Source organism: Pteropus alecto, unplaced genomic scaffold (assembly GCF_000325575.1).
Source record: "Pteropus alecto unplaced genomic scaffold, ASM32557v1 scaffold40, whole genome shotgun sequence".
NCBI classification, from domain to species: Eukaryota; Metazoa; Chordata; class Mammalia; order Chiroptera; family Pteropodidae; genus Pteropus; species Pteropus alecto.
The window spans coordinates 4,891,450-4,914,934 of record NW_006431919.1 but is presented as its reverse complement, the minus strand read 5'-3'; the positions used below and the strand labels follow the sequence as shown (position 1 = coordinate 4,914,934).

Here is a 23,485-nt window from a genome sequence, read left to right as displayed (position 1 = left end):
CAAGTCCATAGAGACAGATTAGCAGTTACCAGCAGCTGAGGGACTAGGAAGGGAGAAGGGGAGGTTGGGGTAGGGAGTGACTGCTAATAGGTACAAGGTTTCTATCTGAAGGGACAAAAATGTTCTGGAATTAGGAAGCGGCAATGGTTGTACAACCTTGTAAATATACTAAGAACACTGTACACTTTAAATGGGTAAGTTGTATCTCAATAAAGGAAGTATGTATATCATTAACTCTTTATAATTGATACAAAGAGAAATCATTAGATTTGTTGAAAGAGATGACTCTTTAGCTTCTACTAGATGTTCGTAAGCCTGTTTTTTGATTAGTGAAGGAAAAGAATCAAATTGAAGATGTATTAGGAAAGGTAGAAAATATGTCATCAAAGATTGTCTCAAAATGCAGTTATAATTGGAAATGTTATACCATTTTTTTATTCCCTAGGAACAGATGTGCCCTGTTGACAGAATAAATTCATTGTTTGACTTTTGTACTTTTGATATTAGTCACATTTTCGGAAACCAATTATGTATGGAAGTGGGGCTGTGTAAATTCTGTCATGGGAAAGCAAAAGATCACCGAGTAAACTTTTACATGGAATAATTCAGCGGGTACTAGGAGACTGCACATAATTATTTGTGTCATGGGCAAATTCTAATGCCCACGAAAAAATTAACAATGTTTGATATGTAATCAGTCTTTCATGAGTTTGGTCAGGAAAAGTCAGCCCTGGAAAACTTTTATTTTGGCTTTAACTGAATATGTAGCTAATGGTGATATAAATAATAAGGATTACCAATAATTTTTATAAAACTAAAATTCCAGAGGTGAGCGGTTGGTTTTTCGGCAGCTCAACAGTTTCTGCTAAGAGCTAGGGATAAAATGGTGGGCAATAGAGAAAGAGCCTTGTCCTCCAGAAGTTAAGTGGAGAAGAAAGACATTAAATAAACAAATGAATGAATAAAATAGTAATTAAAAGGTTCTCATTATTCACTGATTTTGTCTGTCAGTGAGACAGATTAGCAGTTACCAGCAGCTGCGGGACTGTGCAATTATACAATAATGCCAACTCATTAAAATGTATCTGTAACCTCAAAACGAATACTGGTGGCACCTTCAAGGTCACTCATGGATGTGTGCATGTGCTGAGTGGCAAAAAATTTGAGTCACCCAACATTCATGTTCCCAGCTGAGGTCAATTCAGCTCTCATGCTGTACACAAGTGTGTGTGTGTGTGTGTGTGTGTGTGTGGTCTATTTAGTGCCATGTTTTTCATATTTTTTGTGCTTTTTGTTGGTGATTTTGGTTTAAAATGGCCCCCACGCGTAGTGCCGAGGTGCTGTCCAATGTTACGAGACACTAAGATGAGCCTCGTGGAGAAGGTTTATGTGCTAGGTTTCATTGCGTTATTTAGAATGCTATTGGCCATGAGTTCAATGTTAACGAATTAATCATCTATATTAAATACAGAGCAATGGTAGGGAAGCTTAGCTCCAAGCTCCAGCAAAGGCAGACCCGCCATCCCCTTCTCCCCATGCCCAGGCAGGAACTGGCAGGAGATCAGACGTTACTTCAGTTCAAAGTAGCTCGTGAACAAAGACTGTAAAGTTGCTAAGAAACCTGCTTTTTCTGAGGGTTCACCGCGTGGTCTTTTGTTTCTCTGGCATTGTGTATGTGAATATGAGTGCACCAAGGGCCCTTGCCCTGTCAGCACTGAATCAAGTAAGACCTCAGGGTAAGAACTGCAGGCTGCCTTGGGGAATCACCATGGAGCCCAGGTATTGCCAAGCCAGGCGGCCCAGGATGAAAAAAACAGGAGGCAGCTGCCTGAGGCCAGAGGTTAGCAGAGCTGTGAGCAGCTGCAGGAAAGAAGCTTTGGATACTAAATCCTGGACCCACTTCAGCAAAAACCCTGAAGCCCTGAGGTGGGAGACACCAACGGAACCAGAGCGGGGGGTGGGGATGGAGTGTCTCACTCCCACGCTCTCTCTGAGCTTGGAAAATAAATCCTTAACAAGATCAGGGCCACCGCAAAATGCTAGATGCAAGACTTGTAGCACTATAAAAGTCCAGGCTGACCATTATCTAATTTGTTCCCCTTTTCCCATTGTCATATGGAGAACCTGAGGCCTAGGGAGGGGAAGGGACCTTTTCAAGGGCACACAGCATATAACAAATGAGGGAGCACTCTATCAGAAGAAGGTCTGTGGGCTGTGAGTGGAGGGGAAAAAGGCCAAAAGTGTAATCTGAAACTATGTTATTTAAACTATATTTGTCCATTCATTAAATACTTATTGATCCCTTACTAGGAACCTCAAAGCCCCCATCCCAGTGAAAAACATAGAAAAAGAGAATTCAAAACTGAACAAATTGCCAAGTTCTCTAAATCAGTTTCTGCTACCACCAGCATAATGCTGTAGATACCTTGGCTTCTACTACTCTTGTGGGTTTGAGAGGATGAGCAGCTAAACGGATGAGAGATGTCATGTTCCCCTGTCCTCCCACGGTCAGTGACTTTGAGGAGGCACCGAGCGCCAGTTGCCCTGGATGTTTCTCATTCTGTATGCCCTGGGTGCCTACTGTGTGCCCAGCTCCTTGGGCAAGTCATTCCCAGCTCTAGAAATCAGCGAAGGGCACATCTGATGCTTTCACTCTGCCCAGTGTAAAACACTCTAGTGATTCCTACTGCTTTTAAAATAAAGATCAGAAACTCCTTAACATGGCCTTCCGGGGTCTGGCTTCTGCCTGCCTTCTACTTCTCGTCTCCGCTTTCTCTTCCACTCTGCTCCAGCCTCACTGACCTTCGAATCTGTCATCTCCCTCCACAGCATCTTTGCATACGCCGTCTTCAACACCTGGAATGTTCTTCCCTCTCCTTTTTTTCCTAGTAAAAGAATTTAATCTTTTAAAACAAACCATCAAAATTCTTAGAAGAAAATTATCTTACTCATGGGTGGTAAAAGATATTTCAAAAAACGACGTTAAAAAAGAAAATATTGAACCTCCTTGGGCTTAAACCTGCCACAGTGGCCCATGAACAAATCCCCACTTTCAATTGATCAGCCTTCTCCAAGGGTCCACAGCGCCCTCTGGTGGGCCCTGAGTGACAGCACCAGTGGGCAGCTTATGCTCATGGTCACCTGCAGCCCCACACCAAGACTCAACCACAGGACCCTAGGTGGAGCTGGAAGCATCATCCAAAAACTTAGTTTACTGCAGAAAACTTGAGGCCTAGATAGTGGGCAGGATTTGCACAAGATCTCACCGAGCCTTGGAGAGCCGGCCAGCCAGTGCTCTTTGCACCACATGGTATTAAACAAATCCAATACTCCAAAGCATCAAAATGTTTTGGTAAGTAGGGACTTGTGGCTGATGGGTGAACATCAGACATGAGCTAAGCTTATTTCATATAGTCACTGCCCTCCTGAAACCTTTCATTTCCGGGTGTAGTCTGTAAATCCCTTTGTGGGCCACCCTGCCTAACTCGGTGAACTCATCTCTTTCTGTGCCTCCAACATAGAACATCTTCCTGCCTCAGGGGCTTTGCACCAGCTGTTCATTTTGCCTGGAACTCTCTCACCCATACTGAGCTCTTAGCTCCATACCTGCCTCTTAGCTCACGCTCCTTCAAGTTTTTCAGCTCTCACAGAGAGGCATCCCCTGACCATCCTACCTGATGTTGATTTCCACCCCAGTCTCTTAAAATATCTTGTTTTTATATCCTTCATAGCTCTATTCACATCTGGAATCATCCGTTAGCTGTCTTCCTAGAAGGAAGGCTGTTGGGAATTGTTCAGTACCCAGCGGAGGGCCTGGGTACTGAGTAGGTGCTCAGTGACTACATGGGGAATAATGAAAAGAATGGCGCATGACCAGGAATAAACCAGAGACCACGTTACAGAAAGTCTGGAGGTTTACTCAACCACAATCACAATCACAATTGTACATGTAAGTCAGTTCTTCACAAAGGCTCACTCTTCCAGGCAGGAGAAGACAGGATGGCAGTCTTGAGCTTTCTCTGTGGAATCTTGGTCTAACTTTTCGAATAGTCCCTGCCTGAAGTCCCCAACCCATCTTCAAGACCAAACAAAACAGGAGCCCGATCCTGCTGTCTCGTATGGCTGAGTCAAAGCCATTTTGGGAGAGAATGTTAAGAGGACCTTGTGACTTGGAATGTAAGTGGCAGTGAGCCTTGGCTCAAGATCAAGTTTGAACTGAAATATAACTTGGATTTTCACAAAGGGCATCAGTTAAAAGCAGAAAAAAAAATCCAGAACAGAACTGCACTCCTTGCCCCTCTCTCACACTTAGAAATCTTCAGAAAACATTAAAAATGTACTGCTTCATATGAATTATGAGATCATCCAATCTGTACAAAGTAAGGATCATTGAAGCAAGGGCTCCAGATGTCTCGGTTTCTACTGTAAAGTGCTTTGCCACTCTTGTGAGACTCCGGAGATTAGGAAAATGGAGAGACACAGAAATATGAAGCCACTTTAAAGGACATCACCTATTTCTTAAGAAGAAAAAGAAATCAACGGGTAGGAGGTTTGAAAAGTGAATATAATGTGGACTTTGGGAATGCATATGCCCCATCTTTAATAAGAACTGCTTTCTCTTCTCGACCTAATGTCACATCTACTATCAGATCTCTTCTACAGATGTAGCCCCTTCTGCCTCTGAGCTATTTTTCCCTAAAGGGGAGAACTGACAGTTTCTGGACTGTTTTAAAAGTTAAAAGCTCCAACTGGAAGCATAAGGTGGGATGGCTTTTCACACATGTGCTTGCACGTGTAGCCACCTCCAAAGGCCTTGCACTCATAGTAAAGATGCTCTTTGTAGGCCGAAATGTTTCTGGAGTCCCCCTTTGGAAAGACTGCTGGTGGTTCACACAGTCATACTTTCTAGCCACTCCTTTGTTTTGTGACTTCATGCTCAGGATAAAGGTTTTAGAGATAAAGGGGCTCACATTCTCACCCCTTACCTGGATGACAGCCTCTCTATGGGCTCCTGGCTGTTTTATTTGGGCATCAGCTGGGAGTGTGAGCAGGAACCTGAATCCTTGAGGCAGCTGGATTTCAAAAATGAGGCCAGAACAATGAGTGGACAGTATTTACAATCAGCCAGTTGGTCAGCTAAGCAATGAACTTATCTCCTTAAATCTCCTATTACACACTTTGTCAACTGCCAGCACCTGCAGATGTGGGCTTAGCAATGACAGACGTCAGAGTGCTGAGGACCTGCCTGTCCCTTGCTGAGTGTGGGAAACCGGACTCAAAAGGAGACCCAAAGGATAAGAGAGGGGAAGGCTGAGGGCTGGTTGCTGTTGCTCCTGCTTTCCACACGAGTCCTGGTCACGCCGAGAATAGCATCGCCCACTTGGAGTGGGACGACTTGGAAATCCAGCCGGTGCTCTGTACTGACTGGGGGCTGCAATGGGGGACTATAGGCATGGCTCCCAAACAGGGCCCTCTCCCAGGGGCTGCCGAGGCCCTTTTATGCCAGACTAAACGAGCTGTCCAGCTGCCCTTCTAATCTGGAGTGTCACTGACAAGAACGCTAACGGCTGGCCTCTGCCCTTGGTGGGCACCTCCACCTCGGGCCCTATTCTAGGCTCAACGTCTCCTGCTTGAAATTGGACATTAACAAACACACACTCATCCAGTAGGAACCACACACACCACCAAAAATGCCTCCCCCCTTATATTTGTCTAGCAAGGCACTAGGAAATGGTTCAAGTTTAGGGATTTGCTGTACATTTGCATTTTTTTCTTTTTAAAAGGCACAGTTTTTATTTTAATGATGCTGCATTGCTCTCCGATAATGAATCCTAACATGACTCTCCAAATAGCAACAGTCTTGTTATCCTAGATTCAGGAAGGGGCCTCATCTTTGGACTCCTTCCTGTTGAGGGCCACGTCTAAAGATCTAACACTCATTTGGAAAAGACTCTAGGGCTCGACAAGCAAGCTTTGCAAGCACAGGGGCCGCCTCTCCTGCAGACAGGTGGCCAGAGCAGGGGCTTGTGTGAGGGCAGAAGTGGAAGCGATGCTTTGCCAGCTGCATGCTTAATCAGGGGGGGCGTGGCCGGGGGTGCTTATCCCCTCAGATCACTGATGGCCTTGAGATCAGCCAGCATCTCAAAGGCAGATTCGTGGCTCTGTTCCCAGATTTATGTCTCAGTTATTTAATTGGTAAATGACACAATCGAGAGACCCAACTCTAATTGGAATACTGATTTCGAGTATTTCCTGGGCCAGCTAATGGAAGCCATAGGTTGTAGAATGAGATTTCCATTTTAGAACCAGTGGGTGGCAGGCTGGTTACAGAAATGCTTCCTATTAGTTTGGGAGCCCTCTGGGAGTCTGACACATAATTAACAAAACAAAAAGTAAACAGGCAGAACTGGCATGGAGCTGGGTATGCATCTGTTCCTGGGACATTAGGTTTTCTTCGCTGCAGCTGTGATGATGACGGGAGGTTGCAGGGCTTCAGGTCTGTGTTGAGGACCATGTCATATGAAGGCCTCTGGGAGGAGCTGATGGACCCAGTCTCCTACCTCCCCCAACACCGCCAGCCTGGGATTTCACAGACTGTCTCTAGGCTGGGGGCTGCCTTGACTGTATTGTATCTGGTTGGCTCCTTTATTCACAATATTCTAGAAATCCATATTGGATGCTAGAATACCAGAATCCTATGTGGCATTCTAGTTTGTGATCAAATTATAGAGTTCTCTATTCTAGCGTTCTCTATGAGAACTAGAATCGTGATGAGGTCAGAGGCTAGACATCTTGGCCATGGTCCACCCTGGAGGCCTCCAGACTTTGTGAGGTGAACACTTCATACCACTCTTGAGGCAGGTAATTGCCAGAAGAGAGAGAGAGCAAGCGAGAGAGCGAGAGCGAGAGAGAGAGCGAGAGAAGAGAGAGAGAGAGAGAGAGCGAGAGAGAGAGAGAGAGAGCGAGCGAGCGAGAGAGAGAAAGAGAGAGAGCAAGAGAGAGAGAGAGAGCACGCGCACGCGCACAAGAGAGCGAGCTAGCAAGCGAGAGAGAGAGAGAGCTCAAAGCAATGGAAGCACTGATGGAAATTCAGCCAGAATTTCTAGTATGGAGATTTCCTACTAAGCCTTTTCCAAGGGCCCAAGGCCATCTGAAACACGATCCTGAAAAGCTGCTGGCTGGGCTATCCTCGTGCCTGGAGGGCCCTAAAATGGGCATTTCAAGTACCCAGAGAGCACGGGGAGACATTCCGTATGACCACAGCAACAAAGGAACATCTGAGGGTCCAGCTTCTGACCCTAGGCCTGGCTGCTGGCCAGTGTTCAGTACTAAAAACTCTGAGGGCCCCAAGTATGGCCATCAGCTGCGTCACCTGGGGCTGTGACAGAGAACAGAAGCTGGACAGTAACTACAGTTACCCCCACGACAGGCAAACACTAAAAGACTAAAACCAGTGACCCCAAGAAAGACTTCTTTCCTTTTCCTCTACTGCAGTTGGGTGGCCAAAGTGCTAAAAGTGGCCCAAACAGGCAAAATTTGCCTCTTTCTAAAGACCATCACGTGTGAGCCATCTGAAGGCCAGGTGACTTTGTAGGACTCATTTTTGGGTGGCCTGTGGCTGCCCTGGTATTTCTCCTGCATATGCTCAAGGGAACATGGTGACAAAGTTGAAAAGGCCCTCCTGGATTTCCATGATGCCATCAAGGGTTAAAGCAGTCTCTGCATTCTCGTGGGGGGTCAGCTTCCACGCTGCCTCCATAACTCAGGCCTCAAGGACCAGGCAGGCACCTCGGTCCAGCGTCGAGAGCCCTCTTCGCCCCGAACAGGTTGGCCAGCACCTTTACACCATGGTGGCCGCGGAAGCCCTGCCTCTCTCGGGAGAGGAAGTCTGTAGTAAGTGCCAGGGAAGACCCTGCCATGCCTGCTGAGGGGATGTGTGGGCTCAGTTCCTATTGAATATTTCCAAGACCGTCGAGTTGGTGTGTTCGAACAGCCACTGCTGGGTGGGAGAGGAGGGATCGCAGGCGTTCATGAAGATCCTGTGGTCGCTTTCACTGCAGTCCATGCAGCTGCTGCTGACCGGATGGTACAGGGTCCTGTCCTATAAAACATGGAGATTATCAGCCAGACAGTGCTGGGGATACAAGCAAACAGCAGCAGCAGTCACAGTGAGCGGCCAGTTACTCGCAGAGCTCGGTCTGGGTCTCCTCCTGAGCAAGCAGTGAGACGTGGCCCCGCCTCCCTTGCAGCTGGTGTCGCCATGTGCCTGAGTCACGCCCACTGGAGTGTGGGCAGACAGGAAGCGTGCCACTTCCAGGCCTGGGCCCTAATTACTGCCTGTCTCCAGTCAAATTTTTTTTTTTTTAATGGACTCAGTTGCCAATGTTTAAGATTCTAGATTTCACATAAAAATTTGGATTTCTCGTTTCTCTTGAATTTTTGGAAAGTCAGGCATGGTAGGTTTGTGGAACACATGCATGAGTGAGTGGACTCTGCTGGAAGGAGTGAGGTATTATATTGCTTTCTTTCTTCTTTTCTTTTTTTTGGAAATCAATCAGGTTCCCCCCCCTCCCCCACAAATCCTGCCTTACTTTGCGGTACTTCCACAGCTGGTTGCCCTTCATGCTGTGGCAGTCATAGAGGGTGACTGGGCTGGTGTGGGAGATGGCATCAAAGCAGAACTTCTTGGTGTGCTGGGGGTCGCCAGGCCGGATGTCCTCTCTCCAGGTGAAGGTGAACACCTGTACGCACAGGGACATCATGATCGGGATGGCAAAGCTAGGGGACTTTGTTGTTGTTGTTGTTGTTGTTTTTTAATTATGGAAAATTTTAAATATACAGATTCAGAAAAAGAATATATTTACCACATCCGTTCCCATCACCCAGCTTCAACAATTACCAACTCGTGCTGAATCTTGTTAGAACTTCACCCACACTCCTCCTACATTACTTTGAGTAAGTCCTAGGCAGATCATGGTCTTGGCCAAGGCTGGCTTGCACTCTTCATTCTTCTGATAACATCTCTTAGGAATGATCCCTTGGGGACCCAACCCCCTCTCCCCCATCCTGCTCCTTCAGGTGGTGCTGACCGTTCCCCAGGCTCCAGAAGTGAGCATGTGACCCAGGCCTGATCAACATGGCTCAGGAAAGCCAACATGTGAGAGCCCCAGGGCTTCCCAGAACTACTGGAAGGGACACGCCTTCCCACTGTGGGGCTAGAAGCCTTTGCTGCTGGGGTCACATCTGCCACCACATGGGAAGAGCCAGGTTACGAATGAAGCCACAGAGAGGAAAGCAGAGTTTAGACTCTGGAGAGATTCCAGTGACATCATCTGGACTTTTCAGTGACATGAGCCAATAACTCCTTTTGTTGAAGGCCAGTTGGACCGTGTGTGCATCATCTGTAAAGGCCAGTCTGAGGGTTTTATTGCAGTGTGAAGGATTCCCCTTTCCAAGGTGTTCAGGAAGCTTTTATAACTCATCCTCTGGGCCGACTTTTGTTACTTAGCATTGGCCCATGGCCCCTCCCTTTCAGCCCTGATCACGTGAGCACTCCAGGCCACCACAGACAGTACAGAGAACCTGGCTGCCGGTCCCTGGGAGTGGCCCTTACCTGCATGTTGTTCCAGGCGGCCTCTCCGCGGCCTCGGACACAGCTCTCCAGCCTCAGCAGGGAGCCCACAGCCCCGTGCTTTGTGTCTGTACACAGTCCTGTGCCCACATTACGAATCTGGATGAGAAAGAGGGGAAGAATGGACCAGTGAGGCATCTCAAGGCACCCACTGGGACCCCAGTGGGGGCGGAAGAAGGAACCAAGGCAGAGACACTGGACGGGCTGAGCCCTGAACCTCCTAACGAGGCCTGCCTGGGCTGGCGGCAGTGCATTGAGCCCCTCGATAAAAGAATGCTCAGTCCACGGAGAGGAGCTCCACTAAACCCTGCAACGACTCAGGGTGGGTGGGGCCTGGAGGTGAGAGTTGTTGAAAGGAGGACCCCCTGGCCCCATCCCCAGAGGATGTGATCCAAGAGGTCCAGGAATCAAATTTTAACCCCATTCCAGGTGATCCAGGGACCACACCTTGAAAACTACCCTAGAAAGGACGTGACATCTTTGTTGTAGAGTCTTGGACTCTGCTAGTTAGGGCAGGTGAATGGCAGGATCCAAAGAACAACGGTGGTCTCGTGAGACGGGCGTGGTGTGCTGGGGAGAACGCACACCTGGCTGGGAGCGTGAAGGGCTAGGCTGCTCTACGGTTAGCCAGCACTTACATCGGCGGGCCACTTTGAATTGGACTTTGTCACCTGCAAATGACTCTTATGCTCCCTCTCCCTAAACCACAATATATCCACATATATGTGAGTGGGTCCTTTCAGCTCGGAGACCCAGGAGCCAGAAGCCAGCGACGGAGCGCTTCTTCCCTGGTAAGGCTGGCTGGCTGCCTCCTCTAGCAGGACCAGCTTCACGGGTGTGTGACGCCGGCGGTCACCCAGGGCCACTAGTTCAGAAGGGCCTGTGTTTGGTTTAAAGCTCTGCTGCAGCTGTCTTAAAATCTGTAATAATTTCGTCTTTGAACCTGTAAGTAAATCTGATGGGACCACAGAGCACTCCTGTGAGCAGAGGTGATACGTGCCACATGCCAGCATCCGCTGCTCCTTTCTGCAGCGCTGCACGCGGCGTCTGCGATCCCCTGAATGCACAGAATTCTGGGGGTCTCATGCGTGGGGAGTTCAGCCAGACTCAAAGCGAGCGTGCGACATCTATGGCTAAGCGAGGATGCTGGCAGGTCTGAGAGGCCACGCTTGCCCACAGAACTCGCTTTGGCTGACTGGCATTCTAAGACACAGGGAGGACCCAGGAGCTCTATTTTGTCCTTCCTTACATGTGTTACTTTTCTGGATGAGCCAGCCACCTAAGCGGCAGATGATAACACGGAAGGGAAGGGAAGCATAGGAACACCCACGGTTCCCTTTCCTTCAGCTCTTCCTCACTCACCAGGAAGCCCAAGGTGGAGAGAGTTGGCGGAAAGCATGCCCTGTTTGTAAGTAAAACAAAACCAACTGAATTCGTTTCATGCAGTGTCTCCACTGTCCTGGTAAGAAATACACGTGCATGTTCAAGGTTTGAAACACAGACGGTGAAATTTCACCAATTCTGCATATCAGTTAAACGCTGCCCTGTGTGCATGTAAAATATAAAGATGAATGGTAAACTTTATGCTAACCACTTAAAGTTTTAATTTTTCTCTACTTAGATCATTAAATAGCAGATGAAAAACCCACAATGACGAGGCTAGAGAGAGACCAGGAAAGAAAGGAGAACATGTCACATTGTATACTTTTAACGGCACTTTTCCTGTCTTGGAAATGGGGTTTGCATGTGCACTTTGCACAGGGTCCCAATTGTGTAGTTGGGCCTGCCCTCCAGACTCACCTCTCCCCAAGCGGCCGCTGGGGGCTCCACGGGCGGGTAGAATTTGGGCAGGTCCCAGGCGATCTTGGTCATAAACCACTTGAAACTCTTGCAGTTCAGGGAGCTGCGGAGCTTTTTCTGGGCGGCTACGTCCCCAGCGGAGAGGTGGCGGTACTCTGGCCGGCGCTGGTAGATGTGCTCAGCGAACTCGTCCATCCACACTTCCGCCACCCGCTTCAGGTTCTAGAGGGCGACAGCCAGGTGCAAGGTCAGGGTTTCTGAGGGGCTGAAGCCATGGGGCCAGGTGCAAAGGGTCCTGGAGGTTCAGGTCAACCTTTCTTGTGTTATGATGTATGAATGACCCTGGCCCCACCAAGGTTTGAAGCCTTCTGTGCGTCCATTTATTATTTATGCGTGTTTTAAGGCTTCTTCAAGTTATGGCTGAATAACAGATGGCTGTTGTTTTGCCTGCCAATCTTCCAGCCCCCTTTTCTAGTGAGAGCCTCCCACTGGTTATCCTTTCGGACGGCCTCTGCCTCACTGTTATCTCATGCAGCACATAGCCCAGCCTGGCTAATGGGAATACGCACAGCTCTGGACACAGGGATTGGTCAGGAGTGAGCATGTGCCCGAAGCCAAGTTAATCAGAATCCACAGGCACTAGCCCTGGAATTGTTGCTGGAACTATGGGAAGAATTGCTGTGTTGTCTGCTTGGATTGCTGGGTAAGACCTGATGGGCAAGGTACCAGCCAGAGCAGCTGGGCCACATGGAAAGTCTGTCTAAGGCTGAAGTCAACCCAGAATGAAGCAGGACTGAGAGCGAGACCGAGGAACTCATTCCTCCTTCAACGCCTGGACCCAGCCATGCCTGAAGCCAGTCCCACCTCAGGACTTTCCATTCACACGAGTCTGTAAATGCCCTTTCTGCTTACACCAATCTGAGTTGGGTTGCTGTCATTTTCAACTAAGAGTGCTGATCGAGTTGCACGGTGAACACAAATTACCACTGGTAACCGAAAGGTATAATTCCGTCAGCAGCTGGAATTTTAAATAACTTTTTTGAGGTGGGATACTTGTTGCCACGTTTATTGTGAAGCACAAGGGTAATCGGTATCAAAATGACAACCGCATTATTGGCAAGTAGGGGCAGCAGGCGAGGAACATCCTGCTTGTGAGCAGACTTAGGAGACAGAGGAAAAGTGAATTCTCCTTTGTAACTGTGATGAAAACTCCTCATTCCGTCTGCAGTGTAGACACCACCTGCTGAGAACCTCTGACAGCTGGCACAGCTTCAGGATTCTGGATAAGTTCCCTGCCCTGAAACATCTCCCATAACCCAGTGCTGTTGCCAGAAATCCCTCCAACCCCCACATTTAAGTCTCCAGGCCTTTTCTCTACCATAAACTCCCCCCACCCCACTGCAATCCAAATGTTCTTCTGAAGGGTAAAAGGGAGTCAGCTTAGGCTGTTATCAGTCATTTGCACCTCAGTGAAAATGGCTGCTCTAGAAACAGACGGTAAGGCAGAGGTCAGCAAATGTTTTCTGTAAAGGGCCAGACAGTAAATATTTTAGGTTTTGCAGACCATATGGTCTCAACTCTGATGATGCGGCTATAAAGCAGCCCTAGACACTACGTAAACGAATGGGCGAGGCTGTGTTCCAGCAGAACTTTACAGACAATGAAATTTGATTTTCATGTGCAATGAAATATTCTTTTGATTTTTTTCCCAACTATTAAAAAAAAAAAATCCTTAGCTCATGGGCCACACAAAAACAGTCTGCTGACTCCTGTGTGAGGAGGAAGGAAGCCAACAGGAGGTGGCCCCGGTACCAAAGACAGAATCGCCAACTCCTCGATTTTGTTGGCTCTGAGTGTGGCACTAGGAAACTAAGGAAATTCTTTGCCGCTGCTTTGTTCTTCCTGAGGTTGAGAGTGAGTTAGAAAACAGCTCAGGAACAGTGTCATCCCCTCTAGGCCCCTGCAGAGCAAAGGCTGGGTTTAACTTAAAACAGCGCCCAGAGGAAGCTGAGGGCCTAAAGAGCACCCCTGGCTCCAGGCTGTGCACCCAGGTCCTGTGGTTCACTGTCTATTCTGCCCGAGCCACAGGGATGAGGAACCACCGGAGGTTTCTCTCTCACCACAGGCAAGTGTGGACAATGTGACCAAGGAAAGGTGCCGGAATTCACCAGTGATATTCTTAAAAGATCAGATCACATAATATTTTAATTTTAGTTGATGTTTAAATTACTATTTTAATGAATACTGCATTTTCCGGACATGGCTTAATAATGAGCTATTTCTCCCAGATCATGAACTTTTTGTACAGTTGACTGCCTGGACCACAGTAAAAAGACTTTACATCTATTTCTATTACATCTCCCCTTCCTTGGCTCATGAAAAGGACTCTGGGATTTTTGTGGGCCGTGTGTGCCTCTTGTCCCTCCTCCACACAGCTTCCTGGTTCTGGGTCCCAGTCCCGCTGAGGCCCCCTGGTCTCCTCATGCTTGGATTACAGAGGCTTGCCTGGATCCTTGGAGTTAGTCTCCAGGTTTCTTTCACTGAGTTTGAGTGGGTTTCTGTTCCTGCTTCCTCTAAGCCCCTTTCTCAGAGGCAGAGACAAGAAGGATTTTAGCAAATTTAGTGAACCAATTGAGACTGGCTGCTTGTTCTGGAGGCAGGCAAGCTGCTGGCTGGCTCATCCTTCCTGCATTGCTCCTTCACTGCTGACAGGCTGCTTGTCCTTTTGGAGTCAGCACAACTTTAGTAAGATTTTGGTTTCCCTCTTCATCTGGGCATGGAGGATACCTCTCCTCAAATCTATCAAAATGATATTCTAGGAGATAATGCTCTAGGGGGATCCGGTTGTTAAAACACGGAACAAACATTTAAAATGTGATCTGGAACTAAATGAGAATAGTTAGATACTATGACCAAAAGTCAGAGGAGCCTGAGTCAGGCATCTGTGAGGTCCTGCACAGGTCCTGTGGGTCGCTGCTCGGATCATTAACTGGCTTAAAGGCACAGGAGACTAATTCAGTGAAAGAGATGTTAAAGTGTTCAAACACAGATAAGACATTAAAATAAATGTCCCAGTCTTGCTAATATTGGTGGTGACATGAATACTGATAATAATAATGGCAGTCACTATTTAAGGGACAAATGCTCTGTCCCAGACACTGCTCAGACCTAAGTGGGTTTGAATTCTGGCTCTAGGTACTTAATGTCTCTATGTTTCACTCATGTCTAAAATGGGGATTAAAAACAAAGTGCGAGTTAAGTGAGATAAGTATGTAAGATGCTCTGCAAGATGCCTAGCTCACAGGAGTTATGTGTTACTACAGTTAGCTATTAACCAATTGAATTCGCCTATGGTCCCATCAACAGGAGATGGTAGTGTCTCTTTACCAGGCTGATCTTATAGATGACAGCTCTGGATAGGGAAAAGATGCTTTGGGAGTGGTCCTGTTCAGGGGTCAGAGGTGTCCCCGTGGTCCTACCGTCCCTAGTGGCTGGAACAGTCGCGATTTTGGCTTACTTGGCTTTGCGCTCCTTCTCCGCGGGGCACCTTCTCTGGGATTCCCCGCCCCTCCTCCCCCGGAACATAGGATGGAGCTGTCCAAAGCCCAAACGTCTGGTGCGGCTGTCGTTGCAACCTTCGACCACTAGAGGGCATTGCAGGCTCTCTTTTGCCTTAACGCCCGCCCCAAGGCCCGGGAGCAGGCCGTCTCCGGAGACAGCTCCGCATCTTCGGATGGAGCCCGGGCAGACACACGCAGCTTCTTGGAGCCTTTCAGTCTTGTAAATAGCAAGATAGTGGCTCTTCCAGGATCCAGGGGGCTACAAGCCCGCACGTCGTCGACTGTCAGGTGATGAGGGATGGGCAGAGGAGGCTATGTGGACTGATGCCAAACAAGCTTATAAGGAGGGCTCTTGCCCCGGAGGGGTCTCCACGAGGTGGCAGGGGTGGGATGGGGTATCCTCAGGAGCAAAGCTGTGCCGGTGACCTTTTCAGCTTCCCCTAAACCTCCTCGAGGCCCTCTTTACCCTCTGGGGACACTCCCACCCCTTCGGTTTTCTTCTGTGATCACCTCGATTTTTTTCTCAAGACATTTAATAGTTTAAAATTTATTATTAAAGTTTGGTGAAATATCATTAATACGAAAAAAAAAATCCCCCAAATCTCTGGCTAACAGATTTCCATTTGTAACCAGTGGCCAATTTAATTCAAGCAATGATTAATACAAACCATTTGAAGGCATGAAATAGTTTGACACGCAGAATTTTTGGCAATAAAAGCGGGGAGGGGGTTAGGGAGAAGGGAAAGACGCTGGCACTTATTAACTGCCCCTGTGCCAGGAACTTTTAAGTACCTCGTCTCAGGCTTTCCCAAACATAACATTCCGCCTACGTTAATATTTATCTAATATGTTTCTTTAAAACGCCCCTGGTCTAACTTTGCACCTGCGTTAGCTTTAACCTAAGTAATGTCCGTGAAATCACAAGTTTGCTACACTAATCCGCATTAATTTCTAATCCACATTAATTTAAACACATGTAAACAAAAATGTTCCTATGTCTACCACCTCAAATCACCTTGTCCGTCACACTATGGGACCCCATGTCATCTCTTAATTCTATGGCAATGCTAAGAGTTGGAAAAATTAGCGTCCTTTAAACAAAGGCAGAAACGCAGGCTCAGAGGAGTTAATCAATCCCCTCAAGGTCGCAGAGCTAATAAGTGAGTAGGCAGGGCTTTAGCGAGTTCTTTTACATTGGGATTTCACCTGGAGAGTGGTGTGGGGCACAACCTCACACCTAGAGATCACTTGGCCTGGGGTCCCGGGTGGCTCAGGGAGCTTCTGCTCTGCTAAGGGCCTATGCCACCCCCTTTCCCCCAGGAAGCCGCCAGCTTACCCGGGCCAGGCTGACTCCAGCCGGGACCTTGTAGGGTACATACTTCCTGTAGATATGGCCTACCCTGGAGCAGGGGATGTCCTCCATGCGGCCCCCACACATCCAGACCTGTGGGTGAGAACGGAGAGAGATGTTATTTCTGCCTCCAATCCACTGTCCCCTCCTTGGTGCATGTATCATAGCATTAGCCCCATTCGCAGAACTAGGAACAGAAGAAAACACAGAAATGACAACAGTAGTAAAAATAGCTGTGACAGCACTGAGTGCTTACTCATTGCCAAACACTGTGCTACGAGCTTCACATGCACGACTGCATTTAAGCCTTGTCAAAGTAGATAGTGCTAGAACCCAACTTTACAGATGAAGAAAATGAGGCTCAGAGAAGCCAAGAAGCTTGTCTGACTGAAGTCACGGGCTTAATAAGTGGTGGAGCCAGAATTTAACTCGGCTTTAGTTGACTCCAGAGTCTGAGCTCTAAACGCTGAGGATGCTTGCACTGCCGGGTTGAGAAGAATTCTAAGGTGGCGTCGGGGGCTCAGTGGGAAAGACCGGGTGATCACTTAGTGATGTCTGCCACAGAAACGAGAGGGGATAGGCGTTGCACAGACTCTGTATACTTACTGACTGTGGCATTGGATTCTGGAGTTTCCTCCTGCATCTGCAAGCCCCTTGCTGGGGCACCCTGAGCAGTGGCAGCGGGCTCCCGGCCTGACTTCTCTGCAGTCTGGCCGCTAAGCCTCGCAGCTGAGGACCTGATGTTTCTCCTTGTGTCTCCCTCCATCACACAGAGCTCCTGAGTTTGACTTCCTGGTCTGACAGCAACTGGGGAATTCTTAATATGTACAACCAACACTGACTCACACCCACTGAGGCACCCAGCCTAAGTAGACCCCCCTCAGCAGTCCTGGGTTCAAATCCTGCCTTATCCACTTACCGGCTTTGTGACTTTGTTCAAGGCACTTCACATCTCTGAGGCTCAGTTTCTTTATCTGTAAAGGATTGAATGAGGCTGGGTCTGGGTATGTAAAGTGCTTAGCACAAGACTTGGCACACAGTCACAGCAGCGTTACATGCCACAATGATTAAGTCACACATTTGACTAATATTTATGGAGTTTCTGCTACATGCCAAACATTGTGCTGGGCACATACAGTGGTGAATAAGTCAGCCAAAGCTCTGATTCTCATGAAGTGGGGAGTGTGATGACCAGACTCCAAGATGGCCCCCCGTAATCCTTGCCTCCTCGTATTTGCACCCTTATGTAATTCACTCCCAAATGAGTCACATGAGGACTGACCTGTGTAACCAGTAGGATACTGCAAAAATGATAAGGTTTCTGCCTTACTCCCTGGGATTACTTGCTTGGGGGCTGCCAGCTGCCATGTTGTGAGGACACTCAAGCAACCCTGTGGAGAGGGCCAGGTGGTGAGGAGCTGAGGCCTACTGCTAACAGTGCTAACTTGCCAGCTATGTGGATAAGCCATCTGAGAAGCAGATCCTCCAGTCCCAGTCAAGTCTTCGTATGACTGCAGCCCTGGCTGATACCCTGATGGCAACCTTATGACAGACTCAGGTAGAACTATCCTGCTAAGCCCCTCCCAAATCCCTGACCCACACGAACTTTGAGAGGATACCTGATTATCACTGTTTTAAGATGCTATATTTTGGGGGTAAGTTTTCCCTGTGGCAGTAGGTAACTAATACAGGGAGACAGTGTCAGAGGGTGACGTGTGCTATAAGGAAGCCAAAGGGAGGTCAGTGTATGGATGACTCAGTGTATGGACGTGTGGGCTGCTATGTCACCCATGCCTGTCAGGGAAAGCCTCACTTTGAAGGGAACATTTGAGGTGAGACTTAAATGATGAGAAGGTAAAAGTAACAAAGACATGAGGAGTGAGAGAACAGGTAGGGAGAAGAGCAAGTGCAAAGGCCCTGGGGCAGGGCCAGGCTTGGCATAATCACTGAACAAAGCCAGACAGAGGCCTGGAGCAGAGGGAGGAGTGCCAGGAGGGGAGGCCAGAGAGGTGAGTGGGGACAATCATAAGGGTCTCCTAGAGCAGATCTTCACGGAGTCGTCACTGAGGGAGAAAATATAATCCGATTTCGCTTTTACAAAGATGACTCTGTCTGTGGAGTGCAGAAGGAACGGTGTAGGCTTGTGAGAGGGAAGGCCTGGTGGGCTCCTGCAGGTATGAGGCAGTCATGGCTTTGGCTTGTGCTTCATGGTTTCAGTCATGGTTTGTGGGGCTGTGGTGGTAGGACACAGCTGGATTCAGGACATTATTATTAATCTTGTTTTCACACGTCCTCACTGTGGAGTGAGTAGTAGGAGCGGGAACATCTACATGCCAAGTCTGCAAAGGAGCTTTTTTTCAGTTTGAACTGCTCAGTGGGATCCTGGAGATTCGGGGCTCTAGAAGGGCCACTCTTCTTTCTACTTCGTGCACTTGAGGGGCCTCAGTCCCCCAGGAACCCCTGCCAGCCACTCTCTCCATCCTACCCCAGATGTACCCTGTCCTGGGCTTCCTGCAAGGGGATATGTGTGTATGGGCTGCAATTAATGGAAGTGCTGCCTGGAGAAATGCAATTATATTCTGATCTTGGGGGAGAAAAAAATCGAGTAAGTCAATAGAACAGAACATTGGTCTCAAGATAATGGGCTCCTGATGGTAGATTAATGTCAAGGCCAAGCCAAGAAGTTTATTTTCAAAGCAGGAGATATTGATCAGGCGCCAGGATCCCATAACAATAACTCTTCCTTTATGCAAAATGACTGATGTGGAAGTGATGCTTTTGTCTCGCAGATTCTGCCCACAATGCGGCTGGGCTGCTCCTGCCTTTTGGGCAGGTGGAGCGGCACTGAGTAGGTTGGGGGCACCTTACCCTGCTCTATTTTTGAATGTCTCCTGGGCAGTTGGCTAGGCTGGCATCCAGCTCTCTTGACTCCATATTAAACTCACATTAGCTAACGAGGCTGCGTCTCTAGCTCTGCCTGGCAAGGAACCTTCCTTAATGCAGACAGATGATCAATTTCCAAATCCTTCTCTTTGCTGTGACCTCGGGTTTCTTTGGCCCTGACCATGCTGGCCATCAGCCTGAAGGTTCCTGAGGGACCAGGGTGACCTTGATCTGCTGAGAGGTTTGAAGCATTCAAATGCTCTCAGATTCCTGGGCGGCCCAGAGCCCAGAGGAGTCCTTGCTTTGGACGATGGGTTTACTCCACGGCTTCCCTGCCCTGGTATGTTTCACTGACGGCTGACTCAGAATGTGAACTGCCTTCAGAGAGAAAGACACCTGTTCAGAGAAAGCTGTTGCCAACTCCTGAGTCCTTTGGGAGCAGCTGAACGGCCTGAGAAGGGCCCAGTGCATGGCACACCCCTCTCCAGAATGCCCTCTGCCACCCAGAATGCCTCTCACACAGTGGTCAACACCTCCATGGTATTTGCCGGTTATCTGGCAGGATCCCAAGAGTGGAGGGGGCTCTCTTTCCAAGGACATGATAAAGGCTGGAGGCACAGAATGGTGTCACGACTTGCCCTGGGCTGGCAAGCTGGCCCTGGATCCCAGGTCCCAAGGTTCTGCTCATGGTCCAGGTCACCTATCTGTGTACCTTTAGGGCCCTCCTCCTCTTCCGTTACAGGTGAGGCAGCAGCCACTCATGACCCACGGGGGTAATGAGCACACACCACTCTCCAGCCTCAACACCACTTTGTACAGCTGTGTGACCTCGCACAAGGCATTCACCTGGGGATGACAGTCACTGTGACCTCACAAGCCGCTGAGATGGCAGGAGACAACCCGTAAAAGTGTTTAATTTGATGCCTGACAATAGTGATCCTGATTAATATCAGTCATTTCTATTTGCAAACGGATGAGAAATGCCACCACCTTGAAATTATACAGTGTTTGCCCTTTGGCCCAACACCATCACGTTTTTTTATCTTATGGTCCAATTTCCCAAATGCAGAAACGGCGGCTCAGAGAGAGAAAGTAGTTTTTCCTGACTTGGTGGAAGAACCTGCAAATGACGAGAATGACAGAGCCAGGTGGGGCGGGCACAGTCATGGAGCATTGCCTGGGGCCCAGCCCAAGGGTGTCCTCCTCTTCCCCAAGTAACACGCTGGCAGAAGAGTCCAGCTGGTGGCAGAGAACGGGGAGCTGCAGTGCTGGCAGCAGCCAGAATCGTGTTTGGCCGGGACCCTGCAATATCTGGATGGAGGCAGCTACGGGCCACTGAGAGGACATTTTCGCAGACCCTCTCTGCTTTCAGCTTTCTCTCCTCCCTCCCTGTCCAGCCCCGTCCCAGCCCCCACCCCACCTGCGCCGGCTCCGGGAGCCCTGTTCCACCATGAGTTTCCACATAACCTGTCTTCTCACTGGAAGCGCCGTGCCACTAGACAAGTACAAATCTAATTGGAAAAGCTAGCTCCCCATTCGTTTTCATTGCTGCTTTGATTTATTTTATTAGCAACCTTCTTTTGTGTGATGACAGGTTTCATTACAGTGTCTATAAAGACAATTACTTGCTCTTATCTCCCAAACAGAGGAGGAAACAGACGAGTGGTGATACGCATCAGGGAGACACAATGGGACCCGAAGATAGAGTGGCGGAAGGGCCAGTCCCAAGCTGGAAACGTGAGTGGGCAGGGGCTGGGGCGGAACCTCTCTGTCAGGAAAATGGCTGCCTGGAAACCAACCAGGAATGGGGCGGCCGTCCTACCTGCCCACGGCTGCCAGGGAGAAGACGGCAGTCGGCCACGTCTTCTGTCACTGGCATCTCCGCTGAGGACCCCTGTGGAGCTCAAGCCCTATTCAGTTGCACTTTGGGGAAATACGATGATGGCAACTGCCACCAATTATTTCGCGTTATCTGTGTGCACAAGAGGGACACGGGGTTGCAGTTATGAGCTGGGTTCTGGAGTTAGACAGAATCGAGGTCTAATCCAGGCTCCTAAGCACATTTCAGGAGTCTGAAAGCTTCAGTTTCCTCATCTGCAAAATGGGATGAATTACTGTGCATACCTCCTAGGGTTGTGAAGAGGCTGGAATGAGGTAATTCTGAAGCACAGAGTACTGGGAACTATCCAAATGGTGTTACTTGGACATATGTCAGCTGTTGCTACTGGTGGTGGGCACTGCACATATGCATGCCATGCAATTCCCTTCAGAAAATAAAGAATGGCATTAGATCCACATCCTCCAGAAGTTCCTATTATTTTGAATATATTAGTTTGTTTCAAACAAGAAGATACTGTTTCAGGAAGTCTTAACAGCATGAAAGGACCTCAGTCACTAGTTTTGAATATTTATAATGGTTACTGGATATAGTTGGTAAAAAGAGTAGGAAAAAACAATTTTAGTATTTTTAAAAACTGTTTGAATTTACTTATATTATCTTATATAATATGGCTTTAAACATATGTGTATCTAAATTAATAAATTAAATATCTGACTATTTCAACAATATCCTTAGATGTTTATTCAACTTGGCAAAAAAATGGGGGTACTCGCCTTACATTAAGATTTTTTTAAAATAAATAAACTTAGTAAAGTTGTAGGATACCTTAGGTTTTGACTCATAATTGGAAATACAGCACGCTCACAGCCACCTGGGGAGGGAGGTACTATCATATCGATACATCTGAGGAAACTGAGGCCCAGCGAGGGGCAGTGACCTCCCCAGGGTTCCTTGACTCGCAAACGGCAGAGCTCAGAGTGGATTCGGGGTTGGGCCCCCAGCACTAGGCAGATCTGAGGCCTCCAGGGAGACTGCACCTTCCTGGTTTGATCTTTCTACAGCCTGGTCCTGACGCTACCATGGTCCTCCACAAAGATCCCTGTCAGCACATGTATCGCCTGCAGAACAAAGAGCTCGTCCTTGGCGTGCAGCCACAGTCCTCTGCCACCTGTTCCGGTCACCACAGATCCTTTCCACAGCTCCTGGACGCCATGTGTGGCTGCGGCTGAGAACCAGCTGCAGTCCACTCACTTTTCTCCCGTGGGCACATATTTTCTTCCCATGAACAATGCAGTCCATACAAACATGCATTCATTTACTCATTCATTCGCTCACTCACGCATGGCCTAGTCATTGGTCAGCCTTGCTCTAAAACACTGTTGGAAGAAATGGAGAAGAAACTAGATGCCAAGGAGCCTTAAAAGCTCAGTAAAGGTGTCAGGACCTGCTGGCCAACCTGCCGACAACCTACTCTGTCCTTCCACACTCGAGGCTGAGGATCCTCTCTGCATAGGATTCCACCGATTCAGTGCAGCCATGATTTCCGACCTTGAGAGAGCGTCAGAATCACTCAGAGAGTTTAAAGCACTGTTAAAACTCAGACCACTGGGACCCACCCCTAGTATTTCCGACTCAGCAGGTCTGCAGCGGGGCCTGAGAACCTACATTTCTAATAAGTTCTCAGGTGCTGCCGCTACTGCTGGTCTGGGGGCCGCACTTTGAGAACCAGTGCATACTGAGATAGCGACAACTCCTTTCGGGATGACCGTGCCTGCCAGGCTGCACGATCTCCAGACATCCCTGTGCGTTTGGGGTTATTAGTGCCCCTGTGGATGAGGAGATAAAGGTTTAGCGGAAAGGGCAGGCAAGCTGTCCAACGTCTCACTGAGAGTTTGTTCCAGAGCTGGGCCTGGTGCCAAGGTCTCTGGCCTCTGTCCTGCTGGCCTCAAAGCCCTTTCCAGTCCTGTCCGCCTGCAACTGCAGCCTGATCACATCAATCTCAATACCACCAACATGAACAGCTACCACGTACTGATCATCTGTTACGTGCCAGGCACTGAGCTAAGGTTTTAACAGTTTGACTAATATCGTGTTCACACCTACATTATGTGGTAAGGATTATTCTATCCCCATTTTACATCCAGAGAGATTAAGTCACTCTCCCAAGGTCACACAGCAACTAGGTAATCGAGCCTGTACCCGAACCCACTTGGTTTGATTCTGAATCTGATATACTTAATTCTATGCTGCTCTAACACGAGGGTTCTCATCAGAACAGCTACTGCTTGCTAAACGCCTCCTCTTTGCCTGGATGCAGGCCAAATAAATGTTTTATCCCATTTAATTCTTACAACAAACCTCTGAAGAAGTTACTATTGACATTTTTAGTGGCCAAAGACTGAGGCATGACGAGACAGGTG

The 23,485-nt window shown here is 48.4% G+C and overlaps 1 protein-coding gene across 1 annotated transcript in view; it reads right to left on the bottom strand.

The window, feature by feature from the left end:
* Positions 1–3,896: 3,896 nt before the first annotated feature.
* Positions 3,897–23,485, bottom strand: part of GALNT10 (polypeptide N-acetylgalactosaminyltransferase 10) — a 183,896-nt gene continuing 164,307 nt past the window's right edge. The window contains exons 8-12 of the mRNA XM_006906443.3: positions 16,328–16,435; positions 11,432–11,653; positions 9,614–9,730; positions 8,592–8,741; positions 3,897–8,101 (exon numbers count right to left, since the gene is read on the bottom strand). Of these exons, the coding sequence (XP_006906505.1) occupies positions 7,943–8,101; positions 8,592–8,741; positions 9,614–9,730; positions 11,432–11,653; positions 16,328–16,435 (756 nt within the window). The 3' untranslated portion in view covers positions 3,897–7,942. The remainder of the gene's footprint in view (positions 8,102–8,591; positions 8,742–9,613; positions 9,731–11,431; positions 11,654–16,327; positions 16,436–23,485) is intronic.